Here is a 22,809-nt window from a genome sequence, read left to right as displayed (position 1 = left end):
TTGTATAAAAGATCATTAAAGCCATAATGAGATGGTGACTGTGTCTTTTCTTGTCTAAACTAAGATGCTGAAATTGAAAGGAGGTACTATTAATAATTAAGCTCAGTAGCAACTGAATTATATTCTTGCTTCTTACTATGAGTCTACTTTCACCTATTTCAAAACTCAAATTTAAGCTACTGAAAAGAAAAAGAACTAAGACATAAATCATATATGTTTAATGTTGAACCAAGGTAAAAGTAGTATAATCTGAGGAAATATAATCTTTTAAACATTATCTTTAATTAAAGTATAATTGGCACTCGACGTCACATTTGTTTCAGGTGTGTAACGTAGTGATTCCACAAGTTTACGTGTTAATGCTGTGCTCACCACCAGGGTGGCTCCCATCTGTTACCTGCAGTGCTGCTGTAACACCCTTGACTGTATTCCTCGTGCTGGACTTTTGTTCTCGTGACTGACTCATAACCGGAAGCCTGTACCTCCCACTCCCCTTCACGCATTTTGACCATCTACCACCCCCCAGAAATAGAATCATTTTTAATTAAGTATCTGCTTGATGTTACGTACGAGTGGTGATGACTAAAAACGTGCATATGAACATGGAATTGTTTTGAAACGTATATTGTTCAAAATAAAGTCCGTTACTCTCATAGACAAAGCTAAAGACAATTACACGTCACTGTAAGAATACCCTTCAGTAAGTCTGGCATTTAGGGGAAGTAATGAGGTACTTCATTTACACGTGTTTTCTCAACATAATTCTTTAAATGTCTTCAGGGACTGCAGTCTTCAGGGTAGTTTACCTTGTATTAGCTGGTCTTCCGGACTGCTGTGCTTGCTGTTTTAAATACTCTTGTTACAGTTTTTAAGATCTTCCCTTGATGATAGACGCAGTGCTGTAATTTTCTGGCTTTTCATGATGGTTCAATTCGATTATGCAGAGGCATCTTTCCCCCCGGCCGTCCTGTAGAAGTAAGAACTGCCTGAGAGCTTCAACACTATGGATTTTGATAGCCAGATTGTTATTTCAAGCCACTTTCCCATATTTTCTAGTTTTCTCATATTCTAGACAAGAGATTCTCAGGCACTTGATGTACATTCAGATCACTTGGGTATTTTGTTAAAAGGCTAATTCTGATTCAGTAGATCTGTGGGCCTGAGAATCTGCTTTTCTAATAAGCTCCTAAATGGTGTGGAGTTGCTATTCTGTAGACTGCACTCAGGACCAAAGGTTCTAAAAAGTTTACTGGAATTCTGTAAATCTTAGGATACAGGGCATTAAGTTATTACCTGGATTCTTTCAGAATTATCAATAGTTTTAAAAAGAAAACTTAGTACTTCTGTAAATTTAATAATACAGCTGATTGAATAATATTTATCTTTTATATTCACATTTCCCTCTTTCATGTTTACCTGTGTCTTAACTCTAGGTTTGCTTCTTTCTCATTTCTTTTTTTTTTGTTGTTGTGGTTTTTTGCTTTTGTTTAATGTATTATTGTGTTTTGTGGATCTGGTCAGGGAACCGTTACTGTATTTTATGTTTGTATCTACATTTTATTTTGCATGCGTAACGTGGCTTTGCCTGGATGTTCTTTTTGGTAAGTTCCAAATTTATAAAGCATATTGTTTTTTTGTAGTGTAAGTTACAGTGTTTTTCATCTTTTTTTCCCCCTCTCACTTCTAGTAATGTGCTCATGCTCATGAGTTGTTTTTAATTTTTTTTGAAGAGTTCATTTGTATTTTTTCCTAACATTTTCCAACTTTCCTTAATAGTAGTACAGTTTGATACTAATCTGCTTTGATTGGTTTTATAGCCTCACGCTGTCAGTTGCTGATCACTTTAGCAATTGCTGTCTCAAGTATTTTGGTTTTTTAAAAAAGCCTTAGTCATCTAGAGATGTTGTTCTAAGAGCTTGTGCTTCCATATAGTAATCATAAAAGAAGATAGTTTGTAGTAATATTAAATATCTTTGTTCTGAATGAATAATGCATTCTGATTTTGTTTTTACAGCAACAGCTTGCACAGCTACAGAAAGAAAAATCAGAGATTCTGAAAAATCTGGCATTGTACTATTTCACATTTGTAGATGTTATGGAATTTAAGGTAAGTATTTTAATATGTAAAATTTAACATAGAATGATGTTTGTTAATTGTATAAATTGCTTTGTAACTTGTAGATAATAACATTAGAATTCTTAGAACTAAAAATTAAAATGTATTTTATTTGTATGTGTTTTCTAAATTCAGTATTATTTATATAGGTGAAAGATTAAAATCAGCTTTTATTTTTAGGACCATGTTTGTGAATTGCTGAATACTATTGATGTTTGCCAAGTCTTCTTTGATATTGTAAGTATTATTTTCAGAAAAGTTTCCAGTTCTCTTCTGATTTTCTAATAGAACTAAGGAGACTGAATATTTTTCTTTAGAAAAAATCTCCATGACTAGTGTGTGAAATTTTAGCATTGTTAATTTGGCTTATTTTGTAGCATTTTTTTAAGGTAAGAAGTTATAATGTATTCTCTGTTTTTGTTTATTTAATTGTCACTGAGTATGAGTCTTGCACATATTGGGAAATAGTTCTTAATTCTAGTATTTTATTTTAGTAGGTCTTTTAAAAAGTTAAGTGAATAATATTTTTCTCTGTAAAAGACATACTTGATGGGATCTTTCTTAGGTGAGACAATTTCTATATACAGAAAATCAAAGTGAAGAATGTCTCCGGTGACAATTTACTTATTGAATGACTTTTATTACTTATTTATTTAATACTTCTTTTTCTTGCTTAGTGAGATTGGCTCCATATTCCTTGTTATTCTAGTTTTGTTTATTCTTTTAAACTGTTACCAATTAAGGCAATAACAACTTTTTTTCATCCATAAAATTGTGTCACCAACACAAAACTATTATCTGTAACTTCCAAATTTTAGGTATGTTTTTTGGTGAAAGGAATTAGAATTTTAGAAATGGGAATAAAATAAATAACTATAGATTGGATTTCAGTAGCTGCTGTGAAGATTTTTGTGCCTTTAAAAGTTAGCAAAATAAGGAGTTAAACTTGATTTTTGTTTTCTAGACTGTAAACTTTGATTTAACAAAGAACTACTTAGATTTGATCATAACCTATACGACACTAATGATACTGCTGTCTCGAATTGAAGAAAGGAAGGCAATCATTGGATTATACAACTATGCTCACGAAATGACCCATGGAGCAAGGTAGACCTCCATTATACAAATCTTTGTGAAGTTCTTAGTTTGATGGCTAACAACTCACTGATATTTGATATGTCTGTTTTAAGTGACCGAGAATATCCGCGCCTTGGTCAGATGATTGTGGATTATGAAAACCCTTTAAAGAAGATGATGGAAGAATTTGTACCCCACAGCAAGGTAGGACCTGGTTTTTAAATGTGCATGTGAGATACAGGGTAATGAGATTGAGCTCCACATCAGGTTCCATGCTGAGCATGGAGCCTGCTTAAGATTCTCTCCCATTCTCTGCCTCCTGCGCCCCCACCCCCCACTGCCCACCCATGCACACTTGCTCTCTCTCTTTCTCTCTCTCAAAGAATGAATGAATAAAGAAATAAATAGGCATATGAGATGACATAAGGGTGAATAGAGTTAACAAACTTCTTTTATGAAAAACATTAAAATGGGATATGAATAGTAGGCAGGCATGGTTTTATCTAATTGTGAACTGGAGCACTCATTAGTTAGATTCCAAATAGTATATGGAGACTCAGGGATCATTCATTATAGTTTTCACATTTGGTATTGGGTATAGAGGTAGTGAAATTTAGTATTTGAGAATGTCTACTCTGATACCAGACTATCTTGATACTAATCCCAATGCTGCCGATTATTAAGTATGTAATATTGGGAAAGTTACTTAACTGTTTTCATTGTATCTCACTTTTCTTATCCGTAAAAATGGAGTAATGGTACTTGCCTCATGGTTGTTAGGATGTTTCAATGAGTTACTTCATAAAAAGTGTTTGGATACATAGTATTTGATAAATTTTAGCTATATTAATTCGTAAAGCCTTTTAATGAGGAAAAAATGACGAGTTTTGTGAAAATACTTGGGAATGTCTGTTTTTTACAATACATTGAAAAAATTTCTGTTCGAAGGAGTCTTGCCATTATGGCTTCTCTGCAGTTAAGGCTGATTCAGTGTACGTAAGCACATGAAGGAAATGTATAGGTATCTCATAAATCCTCATTATAGGTAAGGAAGTTGAGCGCTGGAGAACTGACACAATTAGGCATTTGGCAGTAATGGCAAAACCAGAGCAAAAGCCAAGATTTCAGAACCTTAGTTCATTCTTTTTGAATGATGAGAATTAGACATTTTAATAATACACTATTTTGTATGCATCTGTTAACGCCAAAATTTTCCTTTAGTTTTCTTACCTCTGAAAATTCTGAAGGTGCATTTGCAGTTTAATTTTTGCATAGCTGTATTATAGCCACAAATTTATATATCTAATGTTTTGAAGTTAGTTGGATCATTAGTTACAAGCTAATAGATGGCATCAGATTTGAAGTAAAAATCATCCTTATAGATGGAAGTGTCAGGATTCCTCAGAGTGTTGATGAGCACATCATAGTCATCTGTCTCTGATTTTAGTCATCTGTCTCTTTTTCCTCACCTTGAACTAGCTTCCCTACTTCTCCCTTGTTTTTTCTCTGGATCTGTGTCTGACTTCTTGCCAATCATGTCTGACCTTTTTTTTATTTATCCACTTCAAATTTGTTTTTTTTTTCCCACTTAGGTGATAAAAATTTCCTTAAAGGCTTAAGGGTTGGATCTCTCTTTTTTTTTTTTTTTAATTTTTATTTATTTATGATAGTCACACACAGAGAGAGAGAGAGACAGGCAGAGACACAGGCAGAGGGAGAAGCAGGCTCCATGCACCGGGAGCCCGACGTGGGATTCGATTCCGGGTCTCCAGGATCGCGCCCTGGGCCAAAGGCAGGCATTAAACCACTGCGCCACCCAGGGATTGGGATCTCTTTTTAAAGAGATTGGATTGGATCTCTTTTTAAATAAACTCTCCATACTCATTCACATATACTAGGCTATTAAATTGCTTGAGGACAATCATACAGTTGGATTAGACCATTTATTTCCTTATTATGATTTTTTCTGATGTACGATGATATTCCAGGTTTTTTGTTTTAAGATTTTCTTTTTCTTCTTTTTGAGAGTGTGAGTGGGGGAAGAGCAAAGGGAGAGGGAGAAAGAAAAATCTCAAACAGACTGCACTGAGTGCAGAGCCTGATAGAGGGCTCAAGCCCATGGCCCTGTGATCATGAACTGAGCTGAAATCAAGAGTCAGATGCTTAACCAACTGAGCCACCTAGGCATCCTAGTATCCCAAGTTTTAGTGGAAAGTCTATCTTGTATTTGCTAGAATTTGTTAAAATTAATTTAGTTTAAAAAATATCATTTGATAGAGCATAATAAAAATACAGATTTCTAGAGTCTACTCTCAGAGGTTCTAGTTTACTAAGCTATAGTAAACTATATAACTATATAACTATATAGTTATAACTATATAACTATATAGTTATAACTATAACTTTCTGTTTCCTGAACAAATCCCATGATAGTTCATGGGCAGCCAGATTAAAGAATCACTCTTATACAGAAGTTTTAGGAAGCAGAGATGAGTACCAAAGCACAGTTAAAAGCAAACAAGAAGCAGATGAGAAGAAACATTGAGTATCTTGATGATAAAGCTGTAGTTAACAAACCAAGAGGCAGAAAGAAGTTAAGCAATTTGTTAAGATAGAGTACATTTTTTTATAAGGCATTCTTTGGAGAAATATGAAATAAGTTGGGCTCTCTTAACACTTAGTCATATAACCCTAATGTTCTGTTATTTCAGTGAAAATTATCAGAGTACAAAAGAATGACACTAGGTTTCCTACCCCTTTTGAAATAAGTATCTCAAGATTGCCAAACATTTTAACTTCTAAGGAAGTAACATGATTTCCTGAGTTAAGCTCTTGCCCAGGAATGCAGAATCTATTTTGCTTTTATGAAGTTAAAAAAAAAATTCTAAAGGAGATTGCCAGACCCTCTCAAATATTTTACGGAGCATAGTTGTGATTAGGCTTTGTTGTTTTAGGATGGTACAGTTTTAGAAACACACAGCAGTTGTAGCTGAAATTTAAATGAGAAAGGAAAATGTTATTCCTCAACTTCCTTTTTTCCTATTTTAGTCTCTTTCAGATGCACTGATTTCTCTTCAGATGGTGTATCCTCGAAGGAATCTTTCAGCTGACCAGTGGAGAAATGCCCAATTATTGAGTCTCATCAGTGCACCTAGTACAATGCTTAATCCTGCACAGTCTGACACTGTATGGTTCTATTTTTCCCTTTTCAAATGAAAATAGTAAAGTTGATTTTTAAAATAACATAAGTTTTACAGTATTGTTGCAGTTTTTCTTCTAATTGATATTAGCTCATCAGTGAAATTTGCTAAATGTTCATTAAGTCCTACTGTTGAGTTTTATTTCTAAATTCTGATGCTGAGTTAATACAATTAGTGTAAGTATTTTCTTACACTAATTTAAATGTTTTGTTCTGTTATGGTAGAAAATTTGGAAAAAGCAGAAAGTTTTAAAGAAAAAAAAAAAATCTCAATCTTCACCAACCCGAGAAAATCATTACTAATTCTTTCACAAAGTTGACCCTTGAACAACACAAGTTTGAAGTGTGTGGGTCTACTTACATTTGGGTTTTTTCTTTTTCATAAATACCGTATTTTCTCTTCCTTAAGATTTTCTTAATAACATTTTCTTTTCTGTAGCTTAATTTACTGTAAGAGTACATTATATAATGTGTATTAACATGCAAAATATATGTTAATTGACTTTGTGTTATTGGTAGGGCTTCTGGTCAATAGTAGGCCATTAGTAGATACGTCTTTGGGAGTCAGAAGTTCTGTGTGAATTTTCAGCTGCGCAGGGAGGGGGTTTTGGCACTCCTAACCCTCGTGTTGTTTAATCTTTTCCCTGTGAACAAAGATGTTCTGCAGGTGGAGAGTACACACATAATTACTGATTTGGGTGAGACAGTGAACATCTATGTACATTAATCTTTTTTAACTTGATTAAAATATTATCTTTTGGAATACTGCAAACTCTGAAATAGGAAATTTGGAAGTTGTCATTTACCAAATTGAAGACAAGCAGGAGTATTAATTTAAGGGAGGTTTCAGGGAGTGTAAATATGAAAGGGGCACAGCTCTTATTGTCCTTTATAACTGCACATTTAAATATAAGTTATAAAACTATTATCTAGCTTTTCAAATATGTCATGGTGGTATTTGAGCCAACTATTGAGTAGTAAGAATTTTTAGGAGGAAAAAAAGGAGTGTAACTCGGTATAGGATTTGTGTTTTTAGAAATTCTTTTAATCACAGATTTTTTTTTTTTTTTTTTGTATCTTCTCTTTTTAAGATGCCTTGTGAATATCTTTCTTTGGATGCAATGGAAAAATGGATAATCTGTAAGTAAAATTAGTTTTGTAATTACCCCTCAGGTTTTAAGTTTTTAGAGAAAAATAACAGGTAACATGGATTACTTCTATGCTAAGCACTGTCCTGCGCCTTCTCTGTGCGTTACTTCATTCAGTTCTTTTATGACCCTGTCAAGATAGATCGTTTCTTTTATAGATAAGGAATCTAAAGCTTAATTCACATACGTGATAAGCGATAAAGGCAAAATAAGAACCCAGGCTAATGCCAGGGCTCATGGTGTATTATGTTGCCTCTCAGTATAGCTGTCAAAACTACATTTTTGTTTTGTTTTTAAGGATTTTAAAAAATATTTTGTTTATTCACTTAATGTTTTTGGTTTTGATTTACTTCAGTACATATAATAGCGGTTCATGGTTGGCACTTAGATGCATGGAGGATAAAATTTCTTGTGCTCCTGAAAAGTTCACAGATTTTCGGGGAAATAGACATGGTGACACACAGATAAAATAGAGAATGAGAATTGCTATAATACAGCTGCTTGTATCACCCCCCGGTCCAGTGGCAGAGGGGAATGATTTTAAGCAGTTTGTGTTTTTTACTTTCTCTAGTTCTTGTTTCTTGATTTTTTCACTGTTAGGCAGTATTTGTTGATTTTTTTATTATGCCTCAAATTATAGTGAAGGATCAGGTTTTTTTTTAAACAAATTTTTAGATTGATACTTACATAAAATATGAATGACTAAACTAATAACTGAAAGTGAATTACTAAAGTTACCAGAAATAAAGTAATAAAGATACAAAAGAAAAGCTCACATTTTTAGGGGTGGCTCAGTGGTTGAGCATCTGCCTTCAGTTTGGGTTGTGATCCCGGGGTCCTAGGATCCAGTCCCACATCAGGCTCCCTGCATGGAGCTTGCTTCTCCCTCTTCCTGTGTTGTGTGTCTGCTTCTCTCTCTGTGTCTCTCATGAGTAAATAAATAGAATCTTTAAAAAAATCCACATTTTTTTTTTAAAGGTATTTTTTTTTTAATTTTTATTTATTTATGATAGTCACACAGGGAGAGAGAAAGGCAGAGACATAGGCAGAGGGAGAAGCAGGCTCCAAGCACTGGGAGCCCGACATGGGATTCGATCCTGGGTCTCCAGGATCGCGCCCTGGGCCAAAGGCAGGCGCCAAACCGCTGCGCCACCCAGGGATCCCAAAATCCACATTTTTAATTACTAGATTGGTCTAATAGATTGTTACTAGATTTCTACTATAAATGTCAAATTTTTATGAAAATTTCTAAATACTCGTTTTCTTTACTTAATCTCAGTATGCCCTGTTATTTTGAATAGCACTGTTTTTATTATGAAAGAAAAGTAATTTAGGACATACTCCCTATCCTTAGCCTTTTTTTTTAAAAAAATAAGGTTTTCCTTCTTTCTTTCTTTCTTTCTTTCTTTCTTTCTTTCTTTCTTTCTTTCTTTCTTTCTTTCTGAGTGTGCACACACGAGTGGCGGGGTGGGGCAGGGGGAGAGAGAGAGAGAATCTCAAACAGAGGGACTCAGTGTGAAACCTGTCATGAGACTTGATCCCACCACCCTGAGATAATGACTTGAGCCAAAATCAAGAGTTGGATGCTTAACCATCCAGTTGCCCCTCCTTAGTCATTTTTATTAATTATATTTTTCACATTGATCATTTTTTTGATACTTATATTTTCTTCCATTATGATAATTAAGATTTTCATTCTTTGCCTCTTGGTTGATTCAAAAGACAGCTTTCAAAGTGTTGATTTTGCTTAAATGTATCCTGATCCCTGATTGTTCATGTTTATGGAAGTATGGTTGTAGAACAGAGGTGATTAGTAGAATTAGGTGGCATGGGTGACTTCTAGAATTAATAGCACTAGTTCCCCCAGGCTATACAGGAATGCTGATTTCAAGGCTCTGTACGATGGGCAGGGATGTGGGTCAGAAGGCAGGCTACACAGGGTCATATATAAGGCAGATAGATTTGGTATGATAACAGTTGCTGAAGTATGGAAAGTGTTAACTCTGAGCTTTGCTGAGCCTTGAGTAGAGTTAACAGAGGTTAAGAATTACCTCCAACTCAGTGCTTTTTTGACCCTGATATTCATAGTAGGACTTTTTCTGTAGAAGATAGTCTACTTTCTTTAGCACTTTGCTTTAGATTAGTTCAAAGTGTGGTCCCTGGGTCAGCAGCATCACCTAGGAGCTTGTTAGATACACAGAATCTTGATGTCGGCCTAGACCTACCAACATAGACTGTAAATGGATCGTGGCAGTGTGATTTAATAAGCCTTTCCAGTGCTGATACAAGCTAAAGTTTGAGGATCACAGGTCTAGATTGTAACCTGGGGCCAAGAGTTACTGAGAGTCTGGAATGTTGAAGACCCAGCTTTTTGGAATGCAGTTATAAAATAACTTACCCTGTTGTTCTTACTATATTGGTTGCACTCAGAAGGACTCCTTGGAAAAGATTTCTTTTTCATTTCTAGAGTTTTGTGTTACTAATTTCTGTTTCTTTTTAAATTGATAGTTGATTCTTTCTTAAAAGATTTTCTCCAACTTTCTTGTCTAGTATTGGTCTTTTATCTTGTTTTCCAACAATTTTGTGGCTTAAAAAATGAAAAAAAATGTTCAGTTCTTTTATTGGGACCTTGGTGGGGAAAGATGGGTAAAATGTGATTTAATAAACTATCCTGGGGCAGCCTGGGTAGCTCAGCGATTTAGCGCTGTCTTCAGCCCAGGGCATGATCCTGGAGACCCGGGATCGAGTCCCACATCAGGCTCCCTGCATGGAGTCTGCTTCTCCCTCTGCCTGTGTCTCTGCCTCTTACTCTCTCTGTTTCTCATGAGTAAATAAGTAAAATCTTAAAAACAAAACAAACAAACAAAAACTATCCTGATCTGGGCAATCTTAAATTAATTTACTTTTTTTGATTCTATCATAAACAAATAGATACACTAAATTCAGAGGTAATCCATATCTTAAAAAATAAAACATGGTAACACATAGTATAACTGCTAATATTTTTAGAGAAATGTTAAATTATCAGCAGCAATTTTGTGAATCTAAGTATTCCACAAGGTATAAGACACTAGGTGAAATCTCTTTTTACTCAGGGTTTTAGAGTAAAAAGTCATTATATAAGGAAAGAATCTTTTACAATTTCTCATAAGGATTCTTTAAATTTCCATGCATGTGTTCTCTGTCTTTGGTTGTGTACCAGGTCGTATAATTGGCTTGTGTTTAGGGGTCCTCTTGCATTAAAAATATGTCTACGTAACTTAAAAAGTTAACCTTTGGGGCTGTCCAGGTGGCTCAGGGGTTGAGTGTCTGCCTTTGGCTCAGGGCATGACCCCTGGGTCCCAGGATCGAGTCCCACATCAGGTTCCCTGCAGGGAGCCTGCTTCTCCCTCTGCCTGTGTCTCTGCCTCTCTCTCTCTCTGGGTCTCTCATGAATAAATAAATAAAATCTTTTTTTTTTTCTTTTAAAGTTAACTTGCTTGTGTAGTAACTCTGTTAAAGGAAGGTTCTTGAGCTAAAAATAAAAAGATAAATGGCAAGTTGTATGTTAATGATTCAGGAGTTTGTTTAAAGGTGGGAGTGACTACTGAGAATCCTAGCGAGATTTCATGGGAAATACGGTTGATTTGTAACTGGCCCAGTATAGTACTTTGTGTATAGCCCGCACTGAGTAGACGTTGAATGAATGACAGTTGAGGTTTTGTGGCCTAGTTCAGAGGGCTAGAGAGAGCGCTCACAAACATATATATGATTATACATTTGTGTAGGGTTTCCAAAGTAGATAACAAAAGATGAAAGAGTTACCTGAATTCATATACTAGAGAGCAGCATAGGGTAAATACTTGAGGCTAACTCTAGCTCTAACATGTTAATAATATAACTTTATGTAAGTCCTTGAACCCTCATTTTTTCAACTATGAAAGAAAAAGATACCATCTGTTTTATCTTCTCCGCAGAATCATGTGAGATAATATACGTGGAACTTATTTGGTAAACTATGAATTGCTATGAAAATACGAGATGCCATTACATCTCTTCTGGTGATTTAGAAAAGTAGATTAGCCTTATTTTTCAGTTATTTTAACAGTTGTAACGATTAGCAAGTTATGTGTTAATTAGTAACTTCTGATCTTTTGTTTAAAATATAAAGATTTTATAAATAAATATATTCATTTATTAAAATGACTTATACAACCCAGAAGCAACATTTCCTTTTCTCATCAGTGTGGGTTCAAAGAACTGATTTTGCAGTATACAGAAGATTGAGAGAAACATGTTGCCATCTTTATGTATATGAATTATTGCCTGTCACTTGAAATCCTCAATTTAGTGATTATGTTTATATTTCTGAAATTTTTGAAAGCAACTTTGTAACTGAAAGATTTCAATTTTGGAATACTTTTATATTTGTATTTACTTCTGTTTCTTTAAAGTTGGCTTCATTTTGTGCCATGGGATTCTAAATACTGATGCGACAGCTTTGAACCTTTGGAAGCTAGCTCTTCAAAGTAGCTCTTGCCTCTCTCTCTTTCGGGATGAAGTTTTCCACATTCATAAAGCTGCAGAAGACTTATTTGTAAACATACGAGGGTATGACATTTTCATTTATCTTGTCTTTTATTTTTTTTGGAGAAGGGTAGTGAGCAGATTATTTTTATTGAAGTTTGGTGATAGAGAAGGATCATGTGGTGATCACCTGTACTTTCCTACTGGCCATAGCAAGTTGTTTTTAACAATTGTCCTGTTATGGTAATATTCATAATTTTATAGGTAACTTTGTAGATTAAAGTTTCTAGTGTTTCTGCCTTTTCAAAATTTTCATTCTAGGATAGAGAAGATGTCTCCTCTTTTTCAAATCATGATATGGGTTTAGACATAAGTATTGCTAAAAGCACCATATACATTTTAGAGTTTTGACATTTTTATAAGTGCTATTTAAAATTAAGTATGTGAATCAGTCAAAAGCTCCTCTTTAAATTAATTACAGCAATTATAGAACTCAGACCACTGCACAAGAGAAATCACGGTTCCTTTTAATAAGATGTTCCAAGTGACTCATTTATATTCATTCCCTGTAAAGCAAACAGTTCATACAAATTCGTGTCCTTGAAATTTTTAATGCCTGCATTTCTTTCCACTTGAGGTTCTGTAGCTGTTGTATAGAAGTCAGGCTGAGCTCAGACTTGGTGGCAATTTTGAAATCTTTTGAAATTAGAAGCATCTAAAATATTCTGGGACCCCCTGTACCTGAGAATGTCAAATAATTATGTTTTGTTTTTTAGCTGAGGTAGAAATGAAGTTTACCTAGATTTACTTCATATCCAGTTTGGAAACGTCTTGATGAAATTGATACAAAGCATCTGTTAGTCAATAAAGACTATCAACTTGATAGTCTTGTTTAAGACTATCAACTTAAGCCTCAAATTTTAGTGTAAGAATTACTCTGTGATGTGAATTAAAAGCCTGGACATCATTCCTGACTTGTATTTCCTATATCTATATCTTGAAGAGGTTAATGGAATCTGCTTTTTGTTTCCCTAGTAATTTTGAAGTAAAATTTACAGACAGAAAAATGCATAAATTTTAGGTGTATAACTCAACAACTTTGCATATGAATACTGTTGTTGATTTCCTAGATCAAGATATAGAACATTTCCATTATCCCTAGAAAATTGATTTGCACCCTTCTGGGTCACTGCTGCCACGCTCCATCTCCCATCCATCAATCCCCTTCTCAAGTGACTATTCTGATTTCTGTCAGCATGGGTGTTTCTGACATTCTTAGTCATAAACTGAGGTCTAGTGCCCCGTGTACTTTCCAACTCTTATGTGGCTTTTATTTTAGATGCTAGAGTACCTGCAACTACCCCCTGTCTTTTGGGATATTTTCTAATTGATTTTTCATTTTCTAATTAATTCAGATTGAAAATCCTGAAACTTGTATTGTGTCTTACCATATTGATAACGTCTCTGTGAAATCATATTTATATATAAATTATAAGCATTTAGAACCAGGTGGTCTATATATTGAGCAAGCTTATGTTATTTATGATACACATACGCTTCATGGCATCATGAGACTGTCTTTTTGTTACACTTTTCTTTCCCTTTTTTTTTGTTATGCTTTTCTAATAAATTTACCAGTTAAGAATCTTATTTAAAGTTGGAAATTGTTAATTTTTTATTCAATCATGAGTGATCAATTTAAAATATGACTTAGCAGTAGTTACAAGTCAGATCATTAAGTATAAAAGCTTCTTAATTGTAAAGGACAGTGATTACAGAATTAGTGTATTTTGGACATTTGCTCAAAGAACATATAAATCTTAAGAGTATTTAATTTAGAAGTTGAAGTTTTTGGTATAACTGGTTTTAGCCAGGTTGTCAGGAATATAGTTTTTTTTTTTTTTTTTTTTTTTTTTTTTTTTAGGAATATAGTTTTTCTTTAACATTATAGGAATTTTCAGTTTTTGTATGTAGTAGTTACGAAAATAACATTTATTAGCACTTATTTTTCAGATGTTACCTTTAAACTTTTTGATGTTGGTGTCCTGTTTTAGTTTAAAGTAGTCATATGCTTTCCCACCCCAGTTTTTTGTACAACAAAACTAGTATGTCTAAACATTCACTAGTGTTGCTGACCTAATATATGTTCTTTCAGAATTTTTTTTAATGAGATAGCATTAAATAGCTTTGTTATTACTTGAGATTTTTTAGAAACCACTATTAATTGCAATGGAAGTATAATTTTAATGTCTTTATGGGGGCTGAATGAGGTGTATTTACTCAAGATCTACATAGTGAGCTTTATTTTTTTTTTGTTAGATATAATATAATATGAGATCTGTTTTTCTAAGAAGACTTAACTGGTACTGTAAGGGACCGAGAAAGGAGGGAGGTAGATTTCTTCCATGCACTTCTAGTTTGAGGGCTAGTTTTTCTTGTTGCTAATAGTCATTTATAATTGACTTTTAGTATTTGGCTAACTCGTTTTGACTGTTACTGATGAAATTAAGATTAACATGGCTTTAAATTTTTTTTTTGCATGTAGCTATAATAAGCGTATTAATGACATAAGAGAATGCAAAGAGGCAGCTGTGTCACATGCGTAAGTAGTTCAATCTTATCTGTGGAAGTTACAATCAAGAAGAATTCTTTTCTTAAAGCATAATTTTGTTCAATGATTGCAGACTTTTGGTATGCAAGATGTGATAGAAATGGGGGACTTTGAATCAATGAAAAATAAATATATATCAGTATCTTGTAAGCTTCAAGTTAGTGCATACATACAGTCCTTAAGTATTTTTGAGGTATTAATAAAAATACTCTAGGAAGTACCTTACAGAGCCTTTATTTTAGGTGTCACTCAAGTCTTTTACTATTGCCATGCTTTTGTGTCAATACTTTGCAAGTTGTGATGATTTTTGTACTATTTCATGAAAATTGACATCTTTACACTCCCCTCAATAGTATTTACTTTTCAAAATATGGCTTTCCTGAATTGTGGTAAATATTTTACATTAGTAAGTAGAATAACTTAAAAATTAGCATATTTAAGATCTTTGAGCAACTTCCCAATTTTCTCAGAAATAATTATAAATAACTTGATATTTCAACTTAATTGTTAAATATATGGTATACTTGTGTATATCTTTTCTCTGGTGAGCCTAGGTAGAAGTAATATTTGACCTATCTTATTTCTATAAGCCAGAGAGAAGATAATGCACCTTTGTCATTATAGCACTGCCAGATGTAAAGCCACAAGCAAGAAGTTTTAGAATTTAGGTTTAAGTTAAGGGATGGATGTTGGGAATTTAAACCATCTTTATTCATTGCTGTCAGTGCTATATCATTTCTTCATGCATATTTTTTTACTTGAATGAAATGCTTATATGATTAACAAGTTATTTTCTAGTACAAATAACATACTTTGGAGTGTGTTAGAATTCCTTTCTTAACATACAGAAATACAAATGTTTTTCACTTCTTCATGGGATACACCCTGTTTTAAGCACATATATGGTGTCATAGCTATCTTTTATGAAACTCTTTTAAAGGTAAGGCATTTCCCCCCCTTTATTATTATAAAGTAATCATAAACAGTAAGCAGTAGTAATTTTTCATAGGAATTCCTCATTACCATGTGCCAGGCATACTACTTTATAGACCTTTTCTCTCTGTATTAATAACACCGCAGGCTCCTTGCAACAACTCTGTGTAGTAAAATAGTCCAAATAACCTTGCCCTTTTTCGTCTTAGAAATCGTACTGGATGACTTTGTTATCGTTAGATTAAAAAAGTGCTTGTCATTGGAATTAACCTAACATTGTAAAAGTACTATGTATCAGCCATTATGAAAGATGTATCCTTTGAGGCAGGTATCATCATCCCTTTTTTATAGATGAGAGGCTGGAACTAGAAGTATCTGTGTCTTCTAAAACTAACCTGCTGTGTCCCAGCCAAATTTCTGGTATTCTGTATTCTTTATACTTGCTGTTTTGGCATATATACATAGTGTGTGAGTGTGTGTATGTGTGTGTGTGTGTGTTGAGGACTGCCTTTTTTTTAAACCTATCACAATCTTAAAATTAAAACTTAAATTGGGACAGTGTATGTCTTGCATAGTGTGATGAAGAGTTGGAATACTTAGGATATTCTGTGATTTTTTTTTCCATGTTAATATGTAAGAGTAATTATTTTTTAAAATTTTGTATTTTAAAAATACCTAGTAATGAATATTTATAATTATCTCTTCCCTTCCTGCTTTTGAACAAGAGTGCCAAATGATCTCATCCTAATATCTTTATTGTATATAGCTCTTTAAAGGGTCTCACATATTTAACAGGAATGTACTTAGGAAACTAGGATATACATAATCAGATATTAACTTGTGTTCATTGATTTTTGTGTGTGTGTGTGTGGGGATGACAGAAACTATATAGTAGAGCATTGCTTGCTTTCAAGGATTTCACAGTTCAGTTTATGAAGTGCTATGCTAAATGTTATTAAATTTATGGAAATTATTTAGAAACAGACATCTGGATTTTGGGAAATGCTTCTTGAAGGATTGGTCTTAAAGTTTGAGTAGGATTTTGATAGGTGGAGAGTAACAGAATAAACATGGTTATAAAAACAATGCAAGAAAGGTGAGGATAAACATAAGATTGGAAAGTCATTTAATGAGATGACATACCATAGAAGATATTTGTAGGGCTTCTGCTTTCTAAAAAAATCTTTGGAAATTGACCTGAAATGATAAGTCATTTAATAGCCAGTAATGATTTTAGTGGAAACAGATAAATTATAATGATGTCTTTCCCTATAGTGGTTCAATGCACAGAGAAAGACGCAAATTTTTAAGGTCTGCGCTGAAAGAATTGGCTACTGTCCTCTCTGATCAACCTGGCTTGCTAGGTCCTAAGGTAATTAATTTAATTCTTATTTTAATTATAGGTATGCCTTCTTAAAATGAAAAACTCATTGTGAAGTTTTACTAAAATTTGTTTTAATTCTTATCTCAACTATTGGTGTACCATATTAAAATTTAAAAATACTCTATGGGAAGTTGTGCTAAAATTTGAAGTCTTACTAAAACTGAGAATGAATTGACACTCACATATCACACTTCTTTGCGTTTTTCTCACTTCTTCCTTACATGTATACTTTCCCAAGTTTTCTTCTGTTTTCATTTTTGTTTATTGAACTTGATTTTATTAGCTTTTGCCAGTGACTTTGCTTACAGAAAGATTATGAGTAAGGTTTTGTTTATAATCTTGGCATGAGAATAAGCAATGTTGTTTATTTTTTTAATTAGGCACTTTTTGTTTTTATGGCATTATCCTTTGCCCGTGATGAAATTATCTGGCTACTTCGTCATGCAGATAACATGCCAAAGAAGAGTGCAGATGACTTTATAGACAAGTAAGTTAGCGACATTTAAAAAGTTATTTTTTGAATATTTTGATATATGGAATGTGGAATTTGAAAACGTGGAGTTAAATTATTTTGAAAAATCTTTTTTAGGGCTTTTCATATTTCATAGTAAAGTAATATTTGTAATATATCATTAGATGATACAAATTATAATGCAAAGTCAACTGTAGCTTAATATTAGGGCTTTTAATGTTTCCTTTCCAATACCCTAGGTATAAAGTAAAGTTCTTACTTGTTTTCTTGCTATAACCAGTAATATTTCTTTTGGAATTCAGTTTTTAAAATGATTAACCACACAAAAATTTAAATAAGAATCCTTATGAAGTAGAGTTGTACCAAGTGTGTTATTTGAAATGTCTATCTTTTTAGTCTACAGTCTTTCAATAAGAGTTAGATAAATGAAGCAGAGAAGTAAGAGCATATATAAAAATCTTATTTCTTCCCAATCCTCTAATCGTCTTTTATTTGTGATATTTTTTTTAATGATGTAATTTTTGAGATACCCTAATTTTATTTTCATTTTGGGTGGTCCTTTGTTAATTTTTTAGTTATAGCTGTTTTGCTGTTTTTTTAATTTACTTTCCATCATAGGAGATATCTTTAAAAAGTAGTTCACATAAGATGATATTTAGCAGTGCTTTTTCTAAGAAAAGGCATTTTATGTGTTCCTTGAGATTGATGAATTTATTTTTTGTGTACTTCTCTTGAATTTTTTTTTAAAAGGCACATTGCTGAATTAATATTTTACATGGAAGAGCTTAGAGCACATGTAAGGAAATACGGACCTGTAATGCAGAGGTATTATGTACAGTACCTTTCTGGCTTTGATGCTGTTGTTCTCAATGAACTTGTGCAGGTAAAAACTGTCTCATGCTGTTCTCCCTCTTATTCCTTCCTTCCCTCCTTTCTAGTAACTAATTTGCTTGCTCAAAATAATTTAGTGTCAGGTGGTGGAGATACAAATATAAGTAAGTCATTGTCATATCTTGTCAAGGAGATATGTAATAGGTGTTATGCTTAAGTGTGTACAAAGCTCAGAGTGAACACAATGCAGGGAATAATTCTTTACTGTGGGGGTGGAGGTATACAGTGGCAAAATTTTAGAAGGCCTTGCAAAAAGATTTACTAACAGAATCCCTCTGGCTCAGTGTGGATGATGGATTTGCTGGGGGCCAAAGGAGGAGGCAGAGAGGTCAGAAGAGAGCTGATGAGAGCCTGAACTTGGTCGGCGGCTATGGCAATAAAGATGAGATGATGGAGATATTATAATTGGTAACCAAGTTTTAGAGGAAAAATAGAATATAAATCTTTTGGCATAGTGTGTTAGTAAATGACCAGATTTAAAAAAAAAAAAAAAGAATCATCTAGTTGTCCTGATTTTATTTTATTTTCAATTTGGACTTCCTCTATGGATTTTTAGTCTTACTTTTGTCTCCATAATTTCTTTATTCAGTCTTTTTCATCTTAATATAAATTTGTTTTACTTTTATTCCAAATAAGCTAACTGTAAGGAAAATTTTTTTTCACTTCATTTTATAAAAATAAAGATGTCTAAAGAGTGTCATAAGCTAACACAGTATAAAGAACAGCATGAATTCTCTTTATAAGACTATTCTGAAATTACTCATTTTCCGGGCAGCCCAGGTGGCTCAGTGGTTTAGTGCCGCCTTCAGCTCAGGGCATGATCCCAGAGACTCAGGATCGAGTCCCACGTTGGGCTCCCTGCATGGAGCCTGCTTCTCCCTCTGCCTGTGTCTCTGCCTCTCTCTCTCCCTTTCTGTATCTCTCATAAATAAATAAAATCTTAAAAAAAAAATTACTCATTTTCCAATGAAATAACCATACTTTGAAATACTGATTTTTTTTCAAACCTACCTAAAAATGCACATAAGAAAAGAAAAAATTGTAAATTGTTTATCTTGGAACATACACACCTTATAGTTTGGTATCCTGAACTGGTGTATTTCTTCCTTTATCCACTAGATGGAGCTCAGATGCTTCTTGTCTAGAATGTCCATTAAAAAAGGAAATGGAAGAGCTGATTTTATCCCTAAAATGTTACTGTTTTCTGTACTTTTATTTAAATAGTTGTCACTTACCAGATAAAGGAGAGGCTTTTGTGCTATCACAATTTAAAAAATAAACCAGACTCCTGCTTTCATGTCATTTTGAAACTTGCTGAAGTTGGATATTAATTAATACATTTCAGATTTATGTTATATAATATTAAATTTTTTAAGTCATTCCATCTCTTTAGGTATCTTTTACATCAGTTGTGTTTTAACAATACTAGGAAAAATAATGTTTTATTTTTTTCTGGAATTACAGTCACATTACCAATAATAATACTAATACTAATTATTATCAGATCTGTTGATGATGTATTTTACTATATCTATACAACAATTCTCTGGGGGTAGGTATTGTTACCATTTGTTGGGGAAAAAAGACTTTGTATGACTTGCTCAGTATCATACAGTTCATAAGTAATAGAACCAGTATTTGAGCATAGGCTTTATTAACTCCATAGCCCGAGCTTCTTATACCCTTTTTGGTTGTAAGGTACATGCATGGTGTTTTTACCCATTTACTAGGATTTAAATTTAGAACTAAGATTAATTTGTTAATATAGTTCATTGTAATAGGTGTTAAATTTTTTTGTTGTGGTAAAATAAGTATCATATGCAAATTTTTATGTTAACTATTTTTAAGTGTACAGTATAGTGAAATTATGCACATATTGTATAGGTTTTAGAAAATTATGCTGTTTGTGAGCTAAGTATCTACTTTTTGAAAAAATATTATTCAGCATGCACTTCAGGTGCAGTTTATAAGGTATTCATTTTTTTAGCTGGCTTGAGAGGGATTTTTTGGTCTTTTGATGAAGTATAATTTATACACAATAAAAGTCACTTGTTCTCAGTATACCATTTCAATTTTGACAACTGTGTACATTCATGTTACTACCACTGCAGTCAAGACCTAGAAAGTTTCCAACACTTAACAGTTTTCTTGTGTCCTTTTTTTTTTTTTTTTTCTTGTGTACTTTTGTAATTGATTCATTCTCTAACCCTGGGCAACCATTGATCTGCTTTTGATCTGCTTTTTGTCACTTTTACCTTAAAAAAAATTTTTTTTTCATATAAATGCTATCATATGCTATATAATCTATTGTTTGTGATTTATTTGAATTAGCATAGTGTTTTTGAGATTGATCCATATTAATGTATGTATCAACATTTCATTCCTGTTTCAGGCTGAAAAATATTCCATAATATGGCCATACCAGCTTGTTTATCCATCCACCAAATTGACGGACCTATGAATTGTTTCCTGAGTTAGATGTTTTTAACATTGTTCTTTGTTTCTTTTTTCAGAATCTTTCTGTTTGCCCTGAAGATGAATCAATCATCATGTCCTCTTTTGTTAACACTATGACTTCCTTGAGTGTAAAACAAGGTAAGTCTTCCAAATAAAAGCATATTTTCTTCTGATTAGGTTTTCAAATGTGATTATTAAGGAGGGGATTTAACAGTTAATTTTTATATACTTATTTTTGGACACATTTAATTTGTTCTCTCTGAAGCAAAAGTTGCCAAAGTGTGTGTGTCATAATGTTTATCAAAATAATGAGGGGACGCCTGGATGGCTCAGCAGTTGAGTGTCTACCTCCTCGGGTCCTGGGATCCAGTCCCACATCGGGCTCCTGTGAGGAGCCTGCTTCTCCCTCTGCCTGAGTCTCTGCCTCTCTCTGTGTCTCTCATGAATTAATAAATAAAGTCTTAAAAAAAATGAGAATTATAGCTTGAAATATCTTATTTTTCAGCAGGGAGAAAGAAGGTATTTTGTAATTAAAAAAACAAAGCATAACGAAGTGTATATACAGCCCAAGCATCAGCTATGACAATATTTGGTACCACTGATAAAATGTTTTAAAAAGTGGTAGGCATATACATATTATCCTGTTTAATTCACATAAGTTTTTTTTTTTTTTTAAAGATTTTATTTATTTATTCATGATAGTCACACAGAGAGAGAGAGAGAGAGGCAGAGACACAGGAGGAGGGATAAGCAGGCTCCATGCCAGGAGCCTGATGCGGGACTTGATCCCGGGACTCCAGGATCGCGCCCTGGGCCAAAGGGAGGCGCTAAACCGCTGAGCCACCCAGGGATCCCGAGTAATAAATTTTAATCGGTCTTTATCACACTTAAAAATAGAGAAACTATTGTAAAGTTGCCTGGTGATACTTGGTTTATAGTTACTTGGAGGAGCTTCACCATGCTCTGCAAAAGCCTCTGTTAACAGGACTTCTCAAGCTCTGTTCTAGCTTCTTCAAAATTGGCATTTAGAGTTTAGGGCAGAAGTCTGTACTTTACACTTCTCCTAGCATATAACTCCCTCCTTATATCAACATCTTTATAGGATTTGAGAATGACTTCAGTGTCTTAGTGATTAAATTATTTTTGTTTTTTTTTTTTAAGTGTGCTGTGTAATGGTGTTTAGTGTATTCACATAGTTGTGCAACCAGTCCCCAGAACTTTTCGTCTTGAAAACTGCAACTCCATAGCTATTAAAGACAGCTCTTGATTTTTCCCTTGCCCCTGACATCTACCATTCTGCTTTCTGGTTCCAGGGGTTTGACTACTCCAGATGCCTCATAAGTGGGATCATGTAGTATTTGTCTTTTTGTCACTAACTTACTTCACTAGCATAATGTCCTCAAGGTTCAACTACGCTATAGCATGTGCCAGAATTTCCTTCCTTTTTAAGGCTGAATAATGTACCACATTTTGTTCATCTATTCCTCTGTTGATGGACATTTGGGCTGCTTTTGCCTTTTGGCTCTTGTAAATCATACTGCTGTGAGCATGGTGTACAAATACCTCTTTAAGACTCTGGTTTTAATTCTTTTATGTAGATGGCCATACATGGAATTGTCTTAGATCTTAAATTTTAAAACTCTGATTCTGTATCTGTGAAACATTAACTTCCTCTGTAATCTTTTTTCTCTTATTGTAGTTGAAGATGGGGAAGTATTTGATTTCAGAGGAATGAGATTAGATTGGTTTAGATTACAGGTAAGAATAATTAATAATTTTGTCATTCTGTTTTGAGTATTGAATATTTTTGTTAACATGAAAACGTTTAATAAGAAAAAGATTCATTGTTGTGTATGTGTTGAAAAGACTAGTTTTGTGTAACTATAATTTTTTACCTCATAGAAGAAACATTTTTATTAAGGTATCAACATATGAGTTTTCAGGTTTACAACATAATGAGTTTTGTACATATTGCAACATGATCATAATAAGTCTAATTAACATCCATCACCACA

The 22,809-nt window shown here is 33.4% G+C and overlaps 1 protein-coding gene across 4 annotated transcripts in view; it reads left to right on the top strand.

Annotated features, from left to right (window-relative positions):
* Positions 1–22,809, top strand: part of NCKAP1 (NCK associated protein 1) — a 103,400-nt gene that overhangs the window by 34,413 nt on the left and 46,178 nt on the right. For 2 of the 4 annotated variants that reach the window (XM_038585048.1, XM_038585046.1), the window contains 13 exons: positions 2,021–2,107; positions 2,297–2,353; positions 3,081–3,223; positions 3,307–3,397; positions 6,242–6,379; positions 7,484–7,532; positions 11,974–12,130; positions 14,592–14,648; positions 16,866–16,962; positions 17,355–17,461; positions 18,197–18,329; positions 20,851–20,932; positions 22,494–22,552. In XM_038585048.1, coding sequence (XP_038440976.1) covers positions 2,021–2,107; positions 2,297–2,353; positions 3,081–3,223; positions 3,307–3,397; positions 6,242–6,379; positions 7,484–7,532; positions 11,974–12,130; positions 14,592–14,648; positions 16,866–16,962; positions 17,355–17,461; positions 18,197–18,329; positions 20,851–20,932; positions 22,494–22,552 — 1,257 coding nt within the window. Of the gene's footprint in view, positions 1–2,014; positions 2,108–2,296; positions 2,354–3,080; positions 3,224–3,306; positions 3,398–6,241; positions 6,380–7,483; positions 7,533–11,973; positions 12,131–14,591; positions 14,649–16,865; positions 16,963–17,354; positions 17,462–18,196; positions 18,330–20,850; positions 20,933–22,493; positions 22,553–22,809 lie in introns of all 4 variants that reach the window. The other 2 variants (XM_038585047.1, XM_038585045.1) reach the window with 1 other exon arrangement.

Source organism: Canis lupus, chromosome 36 (genome assembly GCF_011100685.1).
Source record: "Canis lupus familiaris isolate Mischka breed German Shepherd chromosome 36, alternate assembly UU_Cfam_GSD_1.0, whole genome shotgun sequence".
In the NCBI taxonomy this organism is placed as follows: domain Eukaryota; kingdom Metazoa; phylum Chordata; class Mammalia; order Carnivora; family Canidae; genus Canis; species Canis lupus.
Note: the sequence above shows the minus strand (reverse complement) of the source record. Positions and strands in the feature narration are given on the sequence as shown.